At 41.0% G+C, this 17,197-nt stretch overlaps 1 protein-coding gene across 1 annotated transcript in view; it reads right to left on the reverse strand.

The window, feature by feature from the left end:
- LOC103075141 (serum paraoxonase/arylesterase 1) overlaps positions 1-7,911 on the reverse strand; it is a 22,118-nt gene extending 14,207 nt beyond the window's left edge. Inside the window, 6 exon segments of the mRNA XM_007450667.1 lie at positions 1,410-1,506; positions 1,509-1,598; positions 2,846-2,901; positions 4,842-4,886; positions 5,762-5,837; positions 7,837-7,911. Coding sequence (XP_007450729.1) covers positions 1,410-1,506; positions 1,509-1,598; positions 2,846-2,901; positions 4,842-4,886; positions 5,762-5,837; positions 7,837-7,911 — 439 coding nt within the window.
- Between the last annotated feature and the right edge of the window lie 9,286 nt (positions 7,912-17,197).

A 17,197-nucleotide genomic window follows, 5' to 3' on the forward strand; every position in this document is an offset into this window, starting at 1 on the left:
AATATAGTGTTGATAAATGGGTGAAGAGGTCATTGAAAAGGAAAGATATACGGATATATGGATATATTTCATATATGCATATATGGAAGAAGAGAAGTCATATGGGGTAAACATGAAAAATGGAAGATAAGAGGATAAAGAATTACTTTTCGACATTTTGAGTTTAATGTGGCTATAGGAGAGGAACCCAAATAGAAGTATCTAATAAGCTGAAGGGAGGGAACTGAAGAGCTGATTAAAATAATCATCATCATCATCATCATCCACTTTGGGGGTGTTCTGCTAGAGAGCCGGCACAGTTACAGTTGTGACATGGCTGAACTTTCTGAAATAGAGAAAATAAAGAGGAGACAAAATATTGGTCCTTTGGGGAATGCTCAGAGAATTCGAAATGAGTGACAAAATAATAAAGAGGGGAGACAACCTGCAGCAGAATCAGAATGAGGACAGATAAGTGTACTGGAATATCAGGGAGGGGCGATTGATCAGTATAAAATGAGATGGAGGAACGAAGCGGGGAGGGAGGGAGCAGAGGAGGGGAGGGAAAGAAGGAAGGAGAGGCAGAGGGGGAGAGCTGGAAGAGAGAGAGAGAGAGAGACATTGCTGATAACTTTCAAGGCAGCAATTTTAGCCCGCCAAAATGGGAAAAGTCTGCAGGGACCAAAGAAGGGATTGTCTGATGAGGAGATGGACAACAGGGTGATTCTCAACCCTGGTCTCACATTTTTATCTCCTGGAGAGCCTGTAACAAGCACTACCGCCCAAGCCTCCCTCAGACCAACTGAATCAGAATATTTGGGACTGGGACCTGGACATCAGGCTTTTTAAAACTCTGCAGGTGCTTGTGTGTGCAACCGGGATTGAGAGTTAATGTAGAGACCAAGGAAATGGCTGCAAAAAGAAGGGAAGAAGTGGGTTGAAGGCATAAGGGATGAGGCAACATGTTAAAATGTGGAGAAGCAGTTTGAAGACAACTAGAGGCACCAGTGGGCAGGGAGGCATCGAAAGTGACCATCCGTCAGTGGATCTGTAGGTTGCAGGTGTCTTACGTTAGAAAAATCTATGCCTGCAAATGCCTGGATCTGTAAAATTCTTTAAGTTGGAAACCCATAATGATTAGAGCTGAATATCATTACTATAGTAATTACAGAGATAATGTGAAGGTTGGTATTTTTAAAAATTAGGTGTTTTGCAAATCTCAAATATTCTAGCATTCACAAGCCTTTACGTGGTTATAACTTTATATTTAATTAACATGAGGGTAAGTTTAAAACCCAGAGTAAGAACATTGTTCATGATTATACTTTAGTTGGATGAAAAGAAATATTCTTTCATTATTAACATTTTTCTGTTTTTTTAAATTTGGCTTTATTTTTAATAAACATTAAACATTAAATAAACATTGTTACCTTCATTTGTGAATGTGCTAATTCCATGAGGGTTAAATGAAGACGAATCAAAGTTACTTCCAGTGATCCTCAGTTCCAACACTGCTGTATCCTCTTCAACAGTGGACATGGTCCACTGTTCATGTCCATCAGAAGTATTTTTCCAGGCTTATTGGGTTCAAAACTCTTTATTCCAGGATATTTTAATCCCTTATAGAATAATGGAGGAGAAAACACAGGCACTTTATAAATACTTCAAATGCTGATGGAGGTGGTAGATGGCACATGGGTTCACACTGTCTGGTTCCGGCCACAAGGCCACATGGGAAGCCTCTTAGTTGGCTTGTGCAATAGGCCCACGGGGTCTCTGGGAGCCACATGCTCCAACAGATGACCCCACACAACAGGCACAGACCCTTCCATGTGTGTCAAATATCACAGCTATCAAGCTACCAACCCATGGCAAAGATAAAAAAAAGAAGAGCAGACCAAAGAGACATTTATGAATGGGCTTCAATAATATAAACAAGGAACACGGACAGAACATTGGTTATGGTTTTTAAACTGTCCCCTAGCAGGTTTATTGGAAGCATCTCAGAGACGAGGTTTAGGGGAAGTCTAGTAAGCAAAGGGAACAACTCCTTTCTTAGCCTGAAGGTAGAACAATGACACATATCTATTTGTTTTACATATCTGGGTCCCATATAAGATTTTGCTGGAAATATATATTCTGGTCCTTTAAAAAAGAGTTCGTAAGACACTTCTGCAGAGGATGACTAGTCTTCCATCTTCATAGGAGAAAACTGGATTGAATGAACTACAACAGGAAGCAAAGGGTTTTCAATGGCTGGATGACTTGTATACTGTATCCTATCAACTCTGTTATCCTAGACTAGGTTGTTGACTTCTTTTGTTTTGAGCTATATCACCAACTGCAATGATCTATATGCAGGAGAGGTTCAACAACATGGTGGCTTTTCTCTTCACAGTTTGGAAATTGTGGAATAAAATATCAACAATTTTAAATTAAAAGGCTTATTCTGAAAAGTATAAAAAAAGATAACAATCTAAATGATGTGGGAGGGGATATACATACACACACGTACACACATATATACACTCAATTCAGCAAATATTTGAATATACCACTTAAGTGCTTCAAGGAATAGACAGATGAATGGGAAGCCATTCTTGAACTCACTGGACTCACAAATTGCCACAATGGAAGACAGGGGAATATAAGAGTTCACTGTACACACAGGAATACAAATATGCATAGAACATATACTATCAAAATCATAACATCAGTATGAATGCATATACAGTTTGTTTTTTGAACCATATCACTGCTCATTTTATTTGAAGATGGGCATTGGTATAAAAAAGGCTGAAACAAAAGACAAGCTGCCAGTCCTAGAAAATGATTCAGAGCACAGTAAGTGAAAGGAAACACTTACGGAGCTAATGAAAGCCAGTCCATTACGAAGTATCTCCAAATCTTCAGAGCCAGTTTCTGTCAGAAAAGAGAATAGACAGCACAGATTGTTTCATACTGTTGCAGGAAGCTAAGGGTCCTTTTCTTTATCACTCTTAACTTGAAAATAGGGCTATATATTTAGCTCTTTTTTGATAGGTTCATTTATTTACTCCAGTTGACTAATGTGATTAAAAATTAAAAGTGATTCATAATTGAAATAAAGTATATTTAAAATATTTAAAATATTATGTACACTTAATATATTTGTTTTAAATTGATGGACTAGAACTTTTTCCTTAGAGCCCAAAACCTCTTAAAGTACATGGAAATTCACTGAATGTACAAAAGGTACAGTAATTTGAAAATAGCCTGCTGTTTTTTAAAGACATAAACTCCCAATATATGTTGATACTTAATAATTCCAAACCAGGGCTTCCCTGGTGGCGCAGTGCTTGAGAGTCCGCCTGCCGATGCAGGAGACGCGGGTTCGTGCCCCGTTTCGGGAAGATCCCACGTGCCGCGGAGCGGCTGGGCCCGTGAGCCATGGCCGCTGAGCCTGCGCGTCCGGAGCCTGTGCTCCGCAAATGGGAGAGGCCACAACAGTGAGAGGCCCGCATAACGCAAGGAAAAAAAAAAAAAAAAAAAAAAATTCCAAACCAAATAAACTCTTTGAAAACCCTATTGGAAATATAAAAATATTCCAAATGCTTTGGTTAAAATGGGGATACATTTCATATGCCAAATATGCATTTACTAGTAATATAAACATCAATAAAATATCACCAAATTAGTTATGCTTTAAGTACATGTAAATTTTTTGGATTTCAATCAATCTCGAGACATATGGGATTTTTGATTTGGTATTAATAATTTTAGTGAAGGTGTTTGTTTTTCAAATATCCAGTGATATTTAATATCAATATCATGTTTGTTTTCTAGAAAAAAAGATTACACTATAAGATATCTGATGCTAACTGCATTAAGTCATGTGGTCTAGCCTTTCCAACCTCAGTCAACTGAGATAAATAATTCTAAAAAAAACCCTGAAAACATAACAAAAGCAGATTGGGACTGACTTATACACACTACTGTACATAAAACAGATAACAAACAAGAACTTGCTGTACAGCACAGGGAACTCTACTCAATACTCTGTAATGACTTATATGGGAAAAGAATCTAAAAAAAAAAAAGAGTGGATATATGTATATGTATAACTGATTCACTTTGCTGTACACCTGAAACTAACACAACACTGTAAATCGACTATACTCCAATAAAAATTAAAAAAAATAATAACAAAAGCATGAATGTCAAACAAATTGTTCTCAAATAACAAAGCTGGTTGGTTGAAGCCAGATGGGGACTTGAGTCCTCTGACACTCCTGTTGGTTGCCTACCAGCTGCTATTCCCTGGCCCTTTTATCTTTGCTGAAGGGTCAGTCTTCCACAAAGGAGGCCCATAATTACCTTCCCAGCTTCCTTTGCAGCTAGGGCACCAGCCTGTTGTCTAGCTCTGATTAATGAGATCTAAGGGAAAATCTGCTGAGAGCTTCTGGGAAAAATTTTCCTCCCAGATATTAAAAGAGAGATGCATGAGGAGAAGCCCTGTGGTAACTGCATAGGTGTGTGAGGTCTTTTAAAAATTTTATCCTTTACTCATTGCTTTTTATTCCTCTTTTGTCCCTCCTCTGCCATCTGCTCAGGTTATATTACCATAAAATCAAACACTGTCTGACTATTGTTTTTGCTAAACAGACCAAACAAAAACAAATGATCAAAAAACAGTCAAAAACATTGACAGTAGGCTGGTAAAGTCAAAAGTCAAGTAATTTGATATTCATAACTAACTACTGACTTAATAATACTCTCCTGGTTTGTAGTTTTATTTTTGAACAAAATTTAACAAGTATATTAATCAAATAACTCGCAAGATAATACTTCAAGCGAGATACTTCCTCCTCTCAAATACTTACCTATTCCTTTTCCTAATTTACAGTTAGGAAATTCTACCAATTTTACTCTTGGGAAGCATTCTTTCTTGTTCTGGGGGAGAAAAAAAGGAATCAACTATGCATAAAACTGTCCAGAAATTATAATTAAGTTGCAAAGGTAAGTAGCCAATAAAGTTCTCCTTAACTGTACTTTTTGCCTGGGTTTCAACCCCAGGGTTAGTGGTCCCTGAAACCTGAGCAATTCTACCAGACCAGACCTGAGCAAGACACATGGGTCCCTGGGCACAACATTCAGTATTTATTTAGCAGAGGTGCGTAGATACACAAAGGAGATACATAGTGTCCTCTTGAGGACTCTGTGCCCTTTGGCAGAACAGGAACTATTTCATCAGCTGTGTCAGGAGTCCTAAGTGGAAATTTGGGTTAAATAGCAACAGGGTTCCAATTTATTCCATTGATGTTTTAGGGCTGCTGACAGATGGGCCTCACGCCCATCTGCCCAGTGTGGCCCCAAAGCCTGGACTGGACATCTGCTTTCGGGTGTGTTACTTGAAAAATGCAGGTGTGCTTAAAGGATTTATAACTTCAGAAAATCATACCCAAGGCCAACATATAAAAAGGCATTGCACATACACACACCCCAAAGTGACTTACTAAATCTGACTGCATAAACATTGTGGGGAACATCTGAGTGAAGGACAAAGGAAAAAAGAACAGATGTGAGAAGGAAGTACCAGCAGGCTGCCTGCGCAGCACAGAGCTATTGACGCAGCATTTGAAAGAAATGGACCACAACATTAGCACAGCCAAGAGAGCTAAACAGTAAACATTTTTTTGAGAACTAATGATACAATATAGTCAGAGTGAGCAGCAACAATTATCCAACAATCCCTAGAAATCTTATTTGACTAAAGATAGACACAGGCAGAGAAAGTTTTCACTTTGCCTTACTGATAATTTAGTCCCATAGAAGGAGGAAGATGGGCTAAGGGTGACTGGATACTTTGCATAAAATTCCTAACAATATGGTATAAAATAATAGGAATTTGGAGGTGACTGATTATTTCATCTTTTCATTCAGATAAAAATGTAGCATGCTCCTACTATCATGCCATTGGCTATCAATTCTACCCTCCACGAGGGTCTGAGCTAAGAGGCTAGCAGTGGGGTCTAGTAATCAGCTTTGTTAAAGCACCACAGTTCACCTTGAGGCACAGAGTAGAGAACCTGGGCGCTAGAGATCCAGAGGTGAATGGATAGATGAGGAAGGCCTGGCCTGCAAGGAGAGGGTGGGTCCCTGAATAATGGACACAAACTTAGAAAGCAGACTTCAAGGGAAACTTGGGATCTGCCCCCAAGACCTGAGAAACAAAAAGATATTTCAACAATGGAAATCTGACATTATAATCAAAAAAGTTTGCAATAAAGAAATAAAAGGGAAAGTTTAGAGCAGTGCCTTACCAACTTTTCAAACGAAGACCCACGTTAGGAAAAGCATTTTACATGGTAGAAACACACATCACACACACACACACCCCTGAAACAAAGTTCACAAAGTGATACTCACCCTAATACGTTTAATAAATTCTTAACCTTTCTATTCATTCTATTTCATTTATTTAAAGATGCTGGTCACACAAATAACAAATATTGGTGAGGATGTGTGTGTGTATATGTATACACACACACACACACACACACACACACAAAATGGAATATTACTCAGCATAAAAAATAATGAAATTTGCCATTTTCAACAATGTGGATGGACCTGGAAGGTATTATGCTTAGTGAAATAAGTCAGGCATAGAAAGACAAATACTGTATGTTATCACTTATATGTGGGATCTAAGAAATAAACAAATGAATGAAAATAACAAAAGAGAAACAGACTCACAGATATAGAGAACTAGTGGTTACCAATGGGAAGAGAGAAGTGGGGAGGGGCAATATAAGGGTAAGAGATTAAGAAGTACAAACTACTATGCATAAGATAAATAAGCTACAAGGATATATTGTACAGCACAGAGAATATAGCCAATATTTTATAATAATTATAAATGGAGTATAAAAATACTGAATCACTATGTTGTACACCTGAAACTAATATAACATTGTGAGTCAACTATACTTCAATTTTAAAAATAATAAAATAGGGCTTCCCTGGTGGCGCAGTAGTTGAGAGTCCGCCTGCCAATGCAGGGGACACGGGTTCGTGCCCCGGTCCAGGAAGATTCCACATGCCACCGAGCGGCTGGGCCCGTGAGCCATGGCTGCTGAGTCTGCGCGTTCAGAGCCCGTGCTCCGCAACAGGAAAGGCCACAACAGTGAGAGGCCCGCGTACCACAAAAAAAATAATAATAATAAAAAATAATAATAAAATAAAAATAAATAAATAGGTAAGTGTTGATCATAATTTACTAAACTGATTTTCTGATCCACCATTTTGAAAAACACTGGTCTACAGAAAGCTCCGTGAATATACATAGAGTGCCCCAAGGAACTCAAAGGACAGGTACAAGATGTTAAGAGTGGAGGTCAAAATCAAGGACATTACAAAGAGTGACACAGAAGAGTCAGTGACGTGCAATCAGTGAGTGGGTCGAGACTTGGGGAAAATGCCAAGGATAGCCAAATTAGCTTTTTTAGAGTCAAAATCAAACAGGAAGAAGAGGTATGCAGCCCGGCTTGCAAGGAAAAGGCAGAATAATCACAGTTAAAGGGAGCCCACAGTAGGTAAGGAGGCATTAAGTGAGCACTCAGTTGCTCTGGGTTCAAATTTGTGGCCAAAAGAAGTCAAATCTCAACAGACTAATCATTACTAGTACCGTTCAGGTACTGTAATTCTCTGCTTTAATCCTCAAATCCCTCCCTGAGGTATTGTTTTCCCTATTTTACAGATGACTAAGATTAAGTGGCTTTTCAAGGCTACAAAATTAGGAAGTGGCTGAGCTGGGATTAGAACTGAAGTATGAATGCAAAGATCACATTCGGTCCTCTGCCCAGCAAAATTTACCGGTATCACCACTTCCAAAAAGCTGAAGGAAGTACCAGAAGACAATTCAGCTTGCGTTACTATAAGCCAGCTCATATTTTTCTATTTTATTTTCAATTATCAGGAAATATCTTGTCAAGGGCTTGATTAAGTCCAAATGTTCCAGGTCTAAAGGATAAAGTTCAATGTTTGAGATGTGTCGCTGATTTATAAGCTGCTGAACTCTGGCCAGAAATCACATACTCCCTGCTATGAATTATTCTTTGCAAATACATGCCAGCTCCTTACAAAAGAAAGCAAGGATCTTTAGCTATGCATTAAGAAATCCATTCTGGAACCTTCCTTGGGACCATATGCATCCCCGCCCGGTTTACCTTCTGCCACTGCACACCCCTCATTATTCAATATTCCTTATTGGGTCCTACTATCCTTAAAAAGATGGAATTGGGATTTGAAATCAGGTGCCATGACACCAACGACCCTTTTCTCTACATCACTTTCTTATGCAAGTTTTTTTTTTTTTTTTTTTTTTTTTTTTTTTTTGCGATATGTGGGCCTCTCACTGTCGGGGCCTTTCCCGTTGCCGGACGCGCAAGCTCAGCGCCCATGGCCCACGGGCCCAGCCGCTCCGCGGCACGTGGGATCCTCCCGGACCGGGGCACGAACCCGTATCCCCTGCATCGGCAGGCGGACTCCCAACCACTGCGCCACCAGGGAGGCCCTCTTATGCAAGTTTTCCCTCCACCTAGTCCTTCCTGCTAATCCACCTGGAAGATTCCTACTCAGGACGGTCTGCAGCTCCTACTGATACTCTGTGACAGGATTAGTAACTCCTTCATTTATCCTCATGAACCTTCACGTATACATCTACAGAGTCTCTTACTATATTGCTTTACAGTAATCAGTTTGTGGTCTCATTGCTCACAGTAAACTCTGAAACCTGTGAGTGAATACTGCATCCTATTCATCCCTGTGACTTCCCATATGAATACAGCACTCAAGGAAAAAAGAAGGTACTTGGTAGATGTCTGCTGAATTGTTTTGTGGAATTAGGAGGCTAGTGCATCAGATGGAGATGATGTTGGTTGCACTGATAGAGGAGGGCCAGTGAGTTATTCCTCCTTAACCTATGGTCTCAGTGAGGTATTATCACAATATATATTCAAGTACCACTCATTAAGTGGATAATTCATAGGTAGATTTTTTTAAATAGATCTTTATTGGAGTGTAATTGCTTCATGATACTGTGTTAGTTTCTGTTGCACAACAAAGCGAATCAGCCATATGCATATACATGTCCCCATATCCCCTCCCTCTTGAGCCTCCCTCCCATCCTCCCAATCCCACTCCTCTGTGTCATTGCAAAGCACGTAGCTGATCTCCCTGTGCTATGCCGCTGCTTCCCACCAGCCAACTATTTTACATTTGGTAGTGTGTATATGTTGACGCTACTATCACTTCGCCCCAGCTTCCCCCTCCCACCCTAAGTCCTCAAGTCCATTTTCTATGTCTACCTCTTTATTCCTGCCCTGCAACTAGGCTCATCAGTACCATTTTTTTTTTTAGACTCCATATATATGCGTTAGTATACGGTATTTGTTTTCTCTTTCTTACTTCACTCTGTATGACAGACTCTAGGTCCATCAACCTCACTACAAATAACTCAGTTTCGTTTCTTCTTATGGCTGAGTAATATTCCATTGTATATATGTGCCACATCTTCTTTATCCATTCATCTGTTGATGGACATTTAGATTGGTTCCATGTCCTAGTTACTGTAAATAGTGCTGCAATGAACATTGTGGTACATGGCTCTTTTTGAACTAAGGTTTTCTCAGGGTATATGCCCAGTAGTGGGATTGCTGGGTCATATGGTAGTTCTATTTGTAGTTTTTTAAGGAACCTCCATACTGTTTTCCATAGTGGTTGTATCAATTTACATTGCCACCAACAGTGCAAGAGGGTTCCCTTTTCTCCACACCCTTTCCAGCATTTATTGTTTCTAGATTTTTTGATAATGGCCATTCTAACTGGCATGAGGTATCCCTCATTGTAGTTTTGATTTGCATTTCTCTTATAATTAGTGATGTTGACCATCTTTTCATGTGCCTCTTGGCCATCTGTATGTCTTCCTTGGTGAAATGTCTCTTTAGGTCTTCCACCCATTTTTTAACTGGATTGTTTGTTTTTTTGATATTGAGCTCCATGAGCTGTTTGTATATTTTGGAGATTAATCCTTTGTCTGTTGTTTCATTTGCAAATATTTTCTCCCATTCTGAGGGTTGTCTTTTCATCTTGTTTATGGTTTCCTTTGTTGTGCAAAAGCTTTTAAGTTTAATTAAGTCCCATTTGTTTATTTTTGTTTTTATTTCCGTTACTCTAGGAGGTGGGTCAAAAAAAGATCTTGCAGTGGTTTATGTCAGAGTGTTTTTCCTATGTTTTCCTCTAAGAGTTTGATAGTGTCTGGCCTTACATTTAAGTCTTTAATCCATTTGAAGTTTATTTTTGTGCACGGTGTTAGGGAGTGTTCTAATTTCATTCTTTTACAAGTAGCTGTCCAGTTTTCCCAGCACCACTTTTTGAAGAGGCTGTCTTTTCTCCATTGCATGTTCTTGCCTCCTTTGTCATAAATTAGGTACCCCTATGTGCATGGGTTTATCTCTGGGCATTCTATCCTGTACCATCGATCTATTTTTCTCGTTTTGTGCCAGTACCATAGTGTCTTGATTACTTAGCTTGGTGGTATAGTTTGAAGTCAGGGAGCTTGACTCCTCCAACTCCATTTGTCTTTCTCAAGATGGCTTTGGCTCTTCGGGGTCTTTTGTGTTTCCATACGAATTGTAAAATTTTTTGTTCTAATTCTGTGAAGAATGCTATTGGTAGTTTGATAGGGATTACACTGAATTTGTAGATTGCTTTGTGTAGTATAGTCATTTTCACAATATTGATTCTTCCAATCCAAAAACATGGTCTATTTCTCCATCTGCTTATGTCATCCTTGATTTCTTTCATCAGTGTTTTATAGGTTTCTGAGTACAAGTCTTTCGCCTCCTTAGGCAGGTTTATTCCTAGGTATTTTATTCTTTTTGTTGCAGTGGTAAGTGGGAGTGTTTCCTTAATTTCTCTTTCTGATTTTTTGTTGTTGGTGTATAGGAATGCCAGAGATTTCTGTGCATTAATTTTGTATCCTGCAACCTTCATAGGTAGATTTTTGAGATAGCATATGGCAATAATAAAAGCTAGCATTTACAGAGTATCTTTCATGTGCCAGATTTGATATATATCCTACTGTGATATGTATTATGAGCCCATAATATTTAGGTGGAGAAACAGGCTCAGAATGGTAAAGTTGAGACAGGCTGGGACCTGGGACCCAGGACCCTTTGCTACAATGCTTGCACTTGGACAAACATCTCCTCAAGCAACAGAATACAAACTATAAGGGACTAAAAATAACTGCATGCATGTGCAGTTGGGACAAATTATGGACAATATGATACAAAAAGATCAAAGACCCACTGCCATTCATGAGGTGTCTGGAACAAAAACAGGGTACTGCACATGATCCCTGCACACAGCTCCACCAAGGGGGTGGGCAGGCCACCTAAGCCTCTCCTCTGGCCCAGCTGCTCGATCTGCCCCTACCCACACCCTATTTAAAGGACCAGATCGCCCTCCCTCAGGGAGCGAGCAAGGGAACCCGTTATTTGTTTTCGCTCCCTGTGCTGCAGCACAGGTCCCCAAAAAGCCTTGCCTAAATTTCTCTTCTGACCTGTTATCAATTTCTGTTGATTAAAAAGTCCAAGAGGGCTTCCCTGGTGGTGCAGTGGTTGAGAGTCCGCCTGCTGATGCAGGGAACACGGGTTCGTGCCCCGTCCGGGAAGATCCCACATGCCGCGGAGCGGCTGGGCCCGTGAGCCATGGCTGCTGAGCCTGCGCGTCTGGAGCCTGTGCTCCGGAACGGGAGAGGCCACAACAGTGAGAGGCCCTCATACCGCAAAAAAAAAAAAAAAAAAAAGTCCAAGAATCTGGGTCAGTGACAAAGTGACCTGAAAGTTGCAGAACTGAGATGCAACCCAGGTCTGTTGGAATTCCCCCACTGCCCTCTTCCCACTACAGCGTGCTCCCCACTAGAGTGGGCGTGGGGGTGGCAGAAATATTAATGCTAGCTTTGCTGTTTCCTTCTAATGAAGGGTCTCATGCATTACAGGGCGCAATTTAGGAATGAGGAAGTTGTCCCAGAGACGCGGGGCTGCAACATTCCACACTACAGGGGGCGCTGTTTATATCGTAGTCCTCGGCATTTCCGGGACTTCCGCAGTTCACAACCCGCGAGGCCACAGCAGCCAACTACTTAAGAGGCGCAGGGAAGACTACTGATCCAGGGGAGCTCCCGTCTTTCTTTGCTCTGTGCTGCTATCACGTCAGAAGCATCGAGAAACCCCTCAAGTATTCTTCCACAAGTTCCTTCCAGCCCCAGGACTATATAACTTCTTATGAGCCTGCCCCACTCGCATACACCGCGCCTCTGGGAAAAAACAGATGTATCGCCTCTGCGGATTCACCTCGACCCTGCTGCCAGTCTCAGGACATAATCTCTTCCCTTCACTCCTTTGGGAAGATGAATGATTTTCTCTGAGATTCAGAGGTCTTATCTCTCAAATGGGGATAAAGGTAATTTACTGACCCTCCAGGAGCTCTTGATCTGGTTCTCAGATGCGTGGCGCAGGATTTGAATGTCCTTTTGAAACCACGCACCTCAGATAGCACCTCAGATAGGACTCGAATCCAGTCACACCTCATGTGGGACGCGAACACAGACGAGCCTCGTGTGGGGCTGGAATCCACAATCTCTGGCTTAAGAGGGGACTCGAACCCACAGTCTTCTGATTGCAACCGCACACCTAGTCTCAGGACTTAACGAACCTCAGGTTCTTTATGTCTCGGTGCAGAAGGACTTCAGTGAGAGGCCAAGTGACAGGTAAGAAGCAGATTAACAGACTTTGTAAAGAGGTTGCAGGAAAATGGGGCATGAGAGGAGGGTCATGACCCAGGTCTCAGGCCGCCAAGTGAGGGTCCTTGGCTCTGGGCAGGAAAGAATTCAAGAGCGAGCCAGAGTAAAGGGAAAGCAGAGATACACATTCCAGAGACAGAACTTGGGCATCTCAGAAGGAGAGCAGCTCTGGGAGAAATACACTCCACAGACAGAGTGCCAGCCGGCTCAGAAGGCAAGAGGCCCGGGGTGCAGAAGTGGTTAGTTTTTATGGGCTGGGTAATTTCATAGGCTAACAAGTGGGCGGATTATTCCAGCTATTTCGAGAAAGGGGAGAGGATTTCCAGGAATTGGGTCACTGCCCACTTTTTGGCCTTCTATGGTCGGCCGGGGAAGTGTCATGACGCCTGTGGGAGTGTCGTTTGGCATATGGTAATGTATTACAATGAGCACATAACGAGGCTCAAGTTCTACTGCAAGTCGAATCTTCTGCCATCTCGGGCCTAATCTGTTCTAAGCAGTTTTTGTTGTGTCCTCAACGGCTATGTCATTCTTTCAAGGGTTATGCCCGCCCCCTTCCCTCCTGTCTCACTTTAGAGACATGCAAACACATCCCCTGAGGAGCTTGTGAAATAATGCTGATTCTGATTCAATAGTGGGGGCTGGGGCCCGAGATTCTGCAAGTCCTGGTAACTCCAGATGATGCTCATGCATCTGGTCCACAGTCCTTTTGAGTAGTGAGGCTTTAGAACTTTTCAAACAGTGAGTGCAATTTCCCTTCCTCCCCTATCTGGGCTGCTCGAAGGCTCTGTAACCGTCCTCCATCTTCATACCACCCATCCTCCCAGCTGCCCATTGCTCCCTATTCCTGCTCCTACTTCTGCCGTGGCTGTTCTAGCCTTCTTTTTTATTCAAAAACCAGAGGTCCACCCCACTTCCACTTTCCTTTTCCCTTCTCAGTCATCTGATAACAGCCAGAAGTTCAAGGACTGAGGCTCCCTCCCCACTTGCTGGGTCCAGGTGCTGAAAGTAAAACAGTTAAAGTTCTTACTTCAAATTAGACCAGGTCATCCCACTGCAGCAACCCCACGGCAAAGCAGCTCCAGCAGGCACCCCATCCACAAAAAGAAACCACAGGCAAGGCCAACAGCAAGACTCACAGAGACTGATATTATGTTCAGCTATGACCATAGTGTGCGTTGGTCCCTTCAGATAAATCAGAATCAGGCTTGGGGCCCAGAAACCAAGGCCAAGGTCCACCTGCTGCCCAAGGCCAGGCCTTAACTATTTCAGTTGAAATTTAAGTCTTGGTGCAAATCAATGGCATACAATAGTCTGTCTCAAACTGTATCCCAGAGAGTTACACAGGATGTTTATAGATGGTACCAAAAAAGGGAGTGAAAGATGTGGGCAAATAAATCTGTGAAATGACAAAGCAAAATCATTTTCTGTTTGTTTGTTTTGTTACTGAAGGACTTTTCAAAGCTTTCAACATGCCAGAATACACTGTCAATCTCTAGGAAAAGGCTACAGTAGACAACACTTCGCAAACTTATTTATCCATGGAACGTATTTTTTATGGAGCATGTCTTGTGACTTGTGAACAGACTTGGGGAAATATTAATGTTTGATCAAATAAGCTAAGACTTCATGTTGATGGAGAAACTTTTTAGGATGGTAGTGGTAAAGCTATACTTTTACACAAAAGCATATACAAAATGCCTACAGTCTCCACCCTTAGAGTAAATTAAGGAAGGTAAACCAGAAAGATAGACCCTCACTCCTTCCTGGCAGATCTGTAATCCTTTAGAAGAATACAGATCTGCCAGGAAGGAGTGAGGGCCTATCTTCAAATTGTGTGGGGCAATTGGAAGAGTGTGGGCAGAACAAATCCAGGGATAGATGTAAATGGAGAATCAAAAGGAGAAAGGCTAGAAGGGGTGTCAGATATTTACATCTCATTTATTTTCATAATGGGTAACACCAGGGTAATACCGCACAAATATATATATATATATAAAATGTATTTATATACATATAAATGTAATACATACTATATATATTCTCCTCTGGCAACAAATAGTACCATGATTAATGAAAATGCACAAACCGTAATTTTTACATGATTAAAACCCCCAAATCACTGTTTCTTACTTTTTTCTAACAGTTTGTGATTCCAAAAATAACCAACAATTAGAAGAAAAGGAAAGCCCAATAGTTACAAAAACCTATTCTGAATGTATGTTTCTAATCAGTCCATAGGGTCATACGATTTTTTTCTAAAAATCCAAAATGTTCAATTTGATTTTTAGTGATGTTGTACTTCAAAGTAAATAATGAGGTTTTATTGATTAAGCCTTAGGGATTAGGATGATCTTTAGACTTTGAACCCCTGTTTAAAAAGTTACTAGGGGTGGCCCCAGGCTCAGCGGTAACAGACGGTAACAGACGCACTGCTCGGAGGAGATTTGGCCATTGGGAGCTTCTTTAAACTGTCTCCCATGTGGTTCTGACATGCCTGCATCAAGTACTTAGCATTTTACCAATACCGAGTGGATGAAAGGCTCTTGCTGCTCCAGCCAGGAATCAGGACTCTGCCTCTGAGGTGGGAGAGCCAACTTCAGAACACTCGTCAAGAAGAGACCTCCCAGCCCCACATAATATCAAACGGCGAAAATCTCCCAGAGATCTCCATCTCAACACCAGCACCCAGCTTCACTCAACGACCAGCAAGCTACAGTGCTGGACAACCTATGCCAACCATATAGCAAGACAGGAACACAACCCCACCCACTAGCAGAGAGGCTGCCTAAAATCATAATAAGTCCACAGACACCCCAAAACACACCACCAGACGTGGACGTGCCCACTAGAGAGACAAGATCTAGCCTCATACACCACAACACAGGCACTAGTCCCCTCCACCAGGAAGCCTACACAACCCACTGAACCAACCTTAGCCACTGGAGACAGACATCAAAAACAACGGGAGCTACGAACTTGCAGCCTGCAAAAAGGTGAACCCAATCACAGTAAGATAAGCAAAATGAGAAGACAGAAAAACACACAGCAGATGAAGGAGCAAGATAAAAAGGCACCAGACCTAACAAATGAAGAGGAAATAGGCAGTCTACCTGAAAAAGAGTTCAGAATAATGATAGTAAAGATGATCCAAAATCTTGGAAATAGAATGGACAAAATGCAAGAAGCAGTTAACAAGGACCTAGAAGAAATAAAGATGAAACAGACAATGATGAACAACACAATAAATGAAATGAAAAATACTCTAGATGGGATCAATAGCAGAATAAATGAGGCAGAAGAACGGATAAGTGACCTGGAAGATAAAATAGTGGAAATAACTACTGCAGAGCAGAATAAAGAAAAAAGAATGAAAAGAACTGAGGACAGTCTCAGAGACCTCTGGGACAACATTAAACGCACCAACATTCGAATTATAGGGGTTCCAGAAGAAGAAGAGAAAAAGAAAGGGACTGAGAAAATATTTGAAGAGATTATAGTTGAAAACTTCCCTAATATGGGAAAGGAAATCGTTAATCAAGTCCAGGAAGCACAGAGAGTCCCATACAGGATAAATTCAAGGAGAAATACGCCAAGACACATATTAATCAAACTGTCAAAAACTAAATACAAAGAAAGCATATTAAAAGCAGCAAGGGAAAAACAACAAATAACACACAAGGGAATCCCCATAAGGTTAACAGCTGATCTCTCAGCAGAAACTCTACAAGCCAGAAGGGAGTGGCAGGACATACTGAAAGTGATGAAGGAGAAAAACCTGCAACCAAGATTACTCTACCCAGCAAGGATCTCATTCAGATTTGATGGAGAAATTAAAACCTTTACAGACAAGCAAAAGCTGAGAGAGTTCAGCACCACCAAACCAGCTTTACAACAAATGCTAAAGGAACTGCTCTAGACAAAAACACAAGAGAAGGAAAAGTCCTATAATAACGAACCCAAAACAATTTAGAAAATGGGAATAGGAACATACATATCGATAATTACCTTAAATGTAAATGGACTAAATGCTCCCACCAAAAGACACAGATTGGCTGAATGGATACAAAAACAAGACCCATATATATGCTGTCTACAAGAGACCCACTTCAGACCTAGAGACACATACAGACTGAAAGTAAGGGGATGGAAAAAGATATTCCATGCAAATGGAAACCAAAAGAAAGCTGGAGTAGCAATTCTCATATCAGACAAAATAGACTTTAAAATAAGGACTATCAGAAGAGACAAAGAAGGACACTACATAATGATTAAGGGATCGATCCAAGAAGAAGATATAACAATTGTAAATACTTATGCCCCCAACATAGGAGCACCTCAATACATAAGGCAAATACTAACAACCAT

The sequence above is a fragment of the Lipotes vexillifer genome, unplaced genomic scaffold (genome assembly GCF_000442215.2).
Source record: "Lipotes vexillifer unplaced genomic scaffold, Lipotes_vexillifer_v1.1 scaffold172, whole genome shotgun sequence".
NCBI classification, from domain to species: domain Eukaryota; kingdom Metazoa; phylum Chordata; class Mammalia; order Artiodactyla; family Lipotidae; genus Lipotes; species Lipotes vexillifer.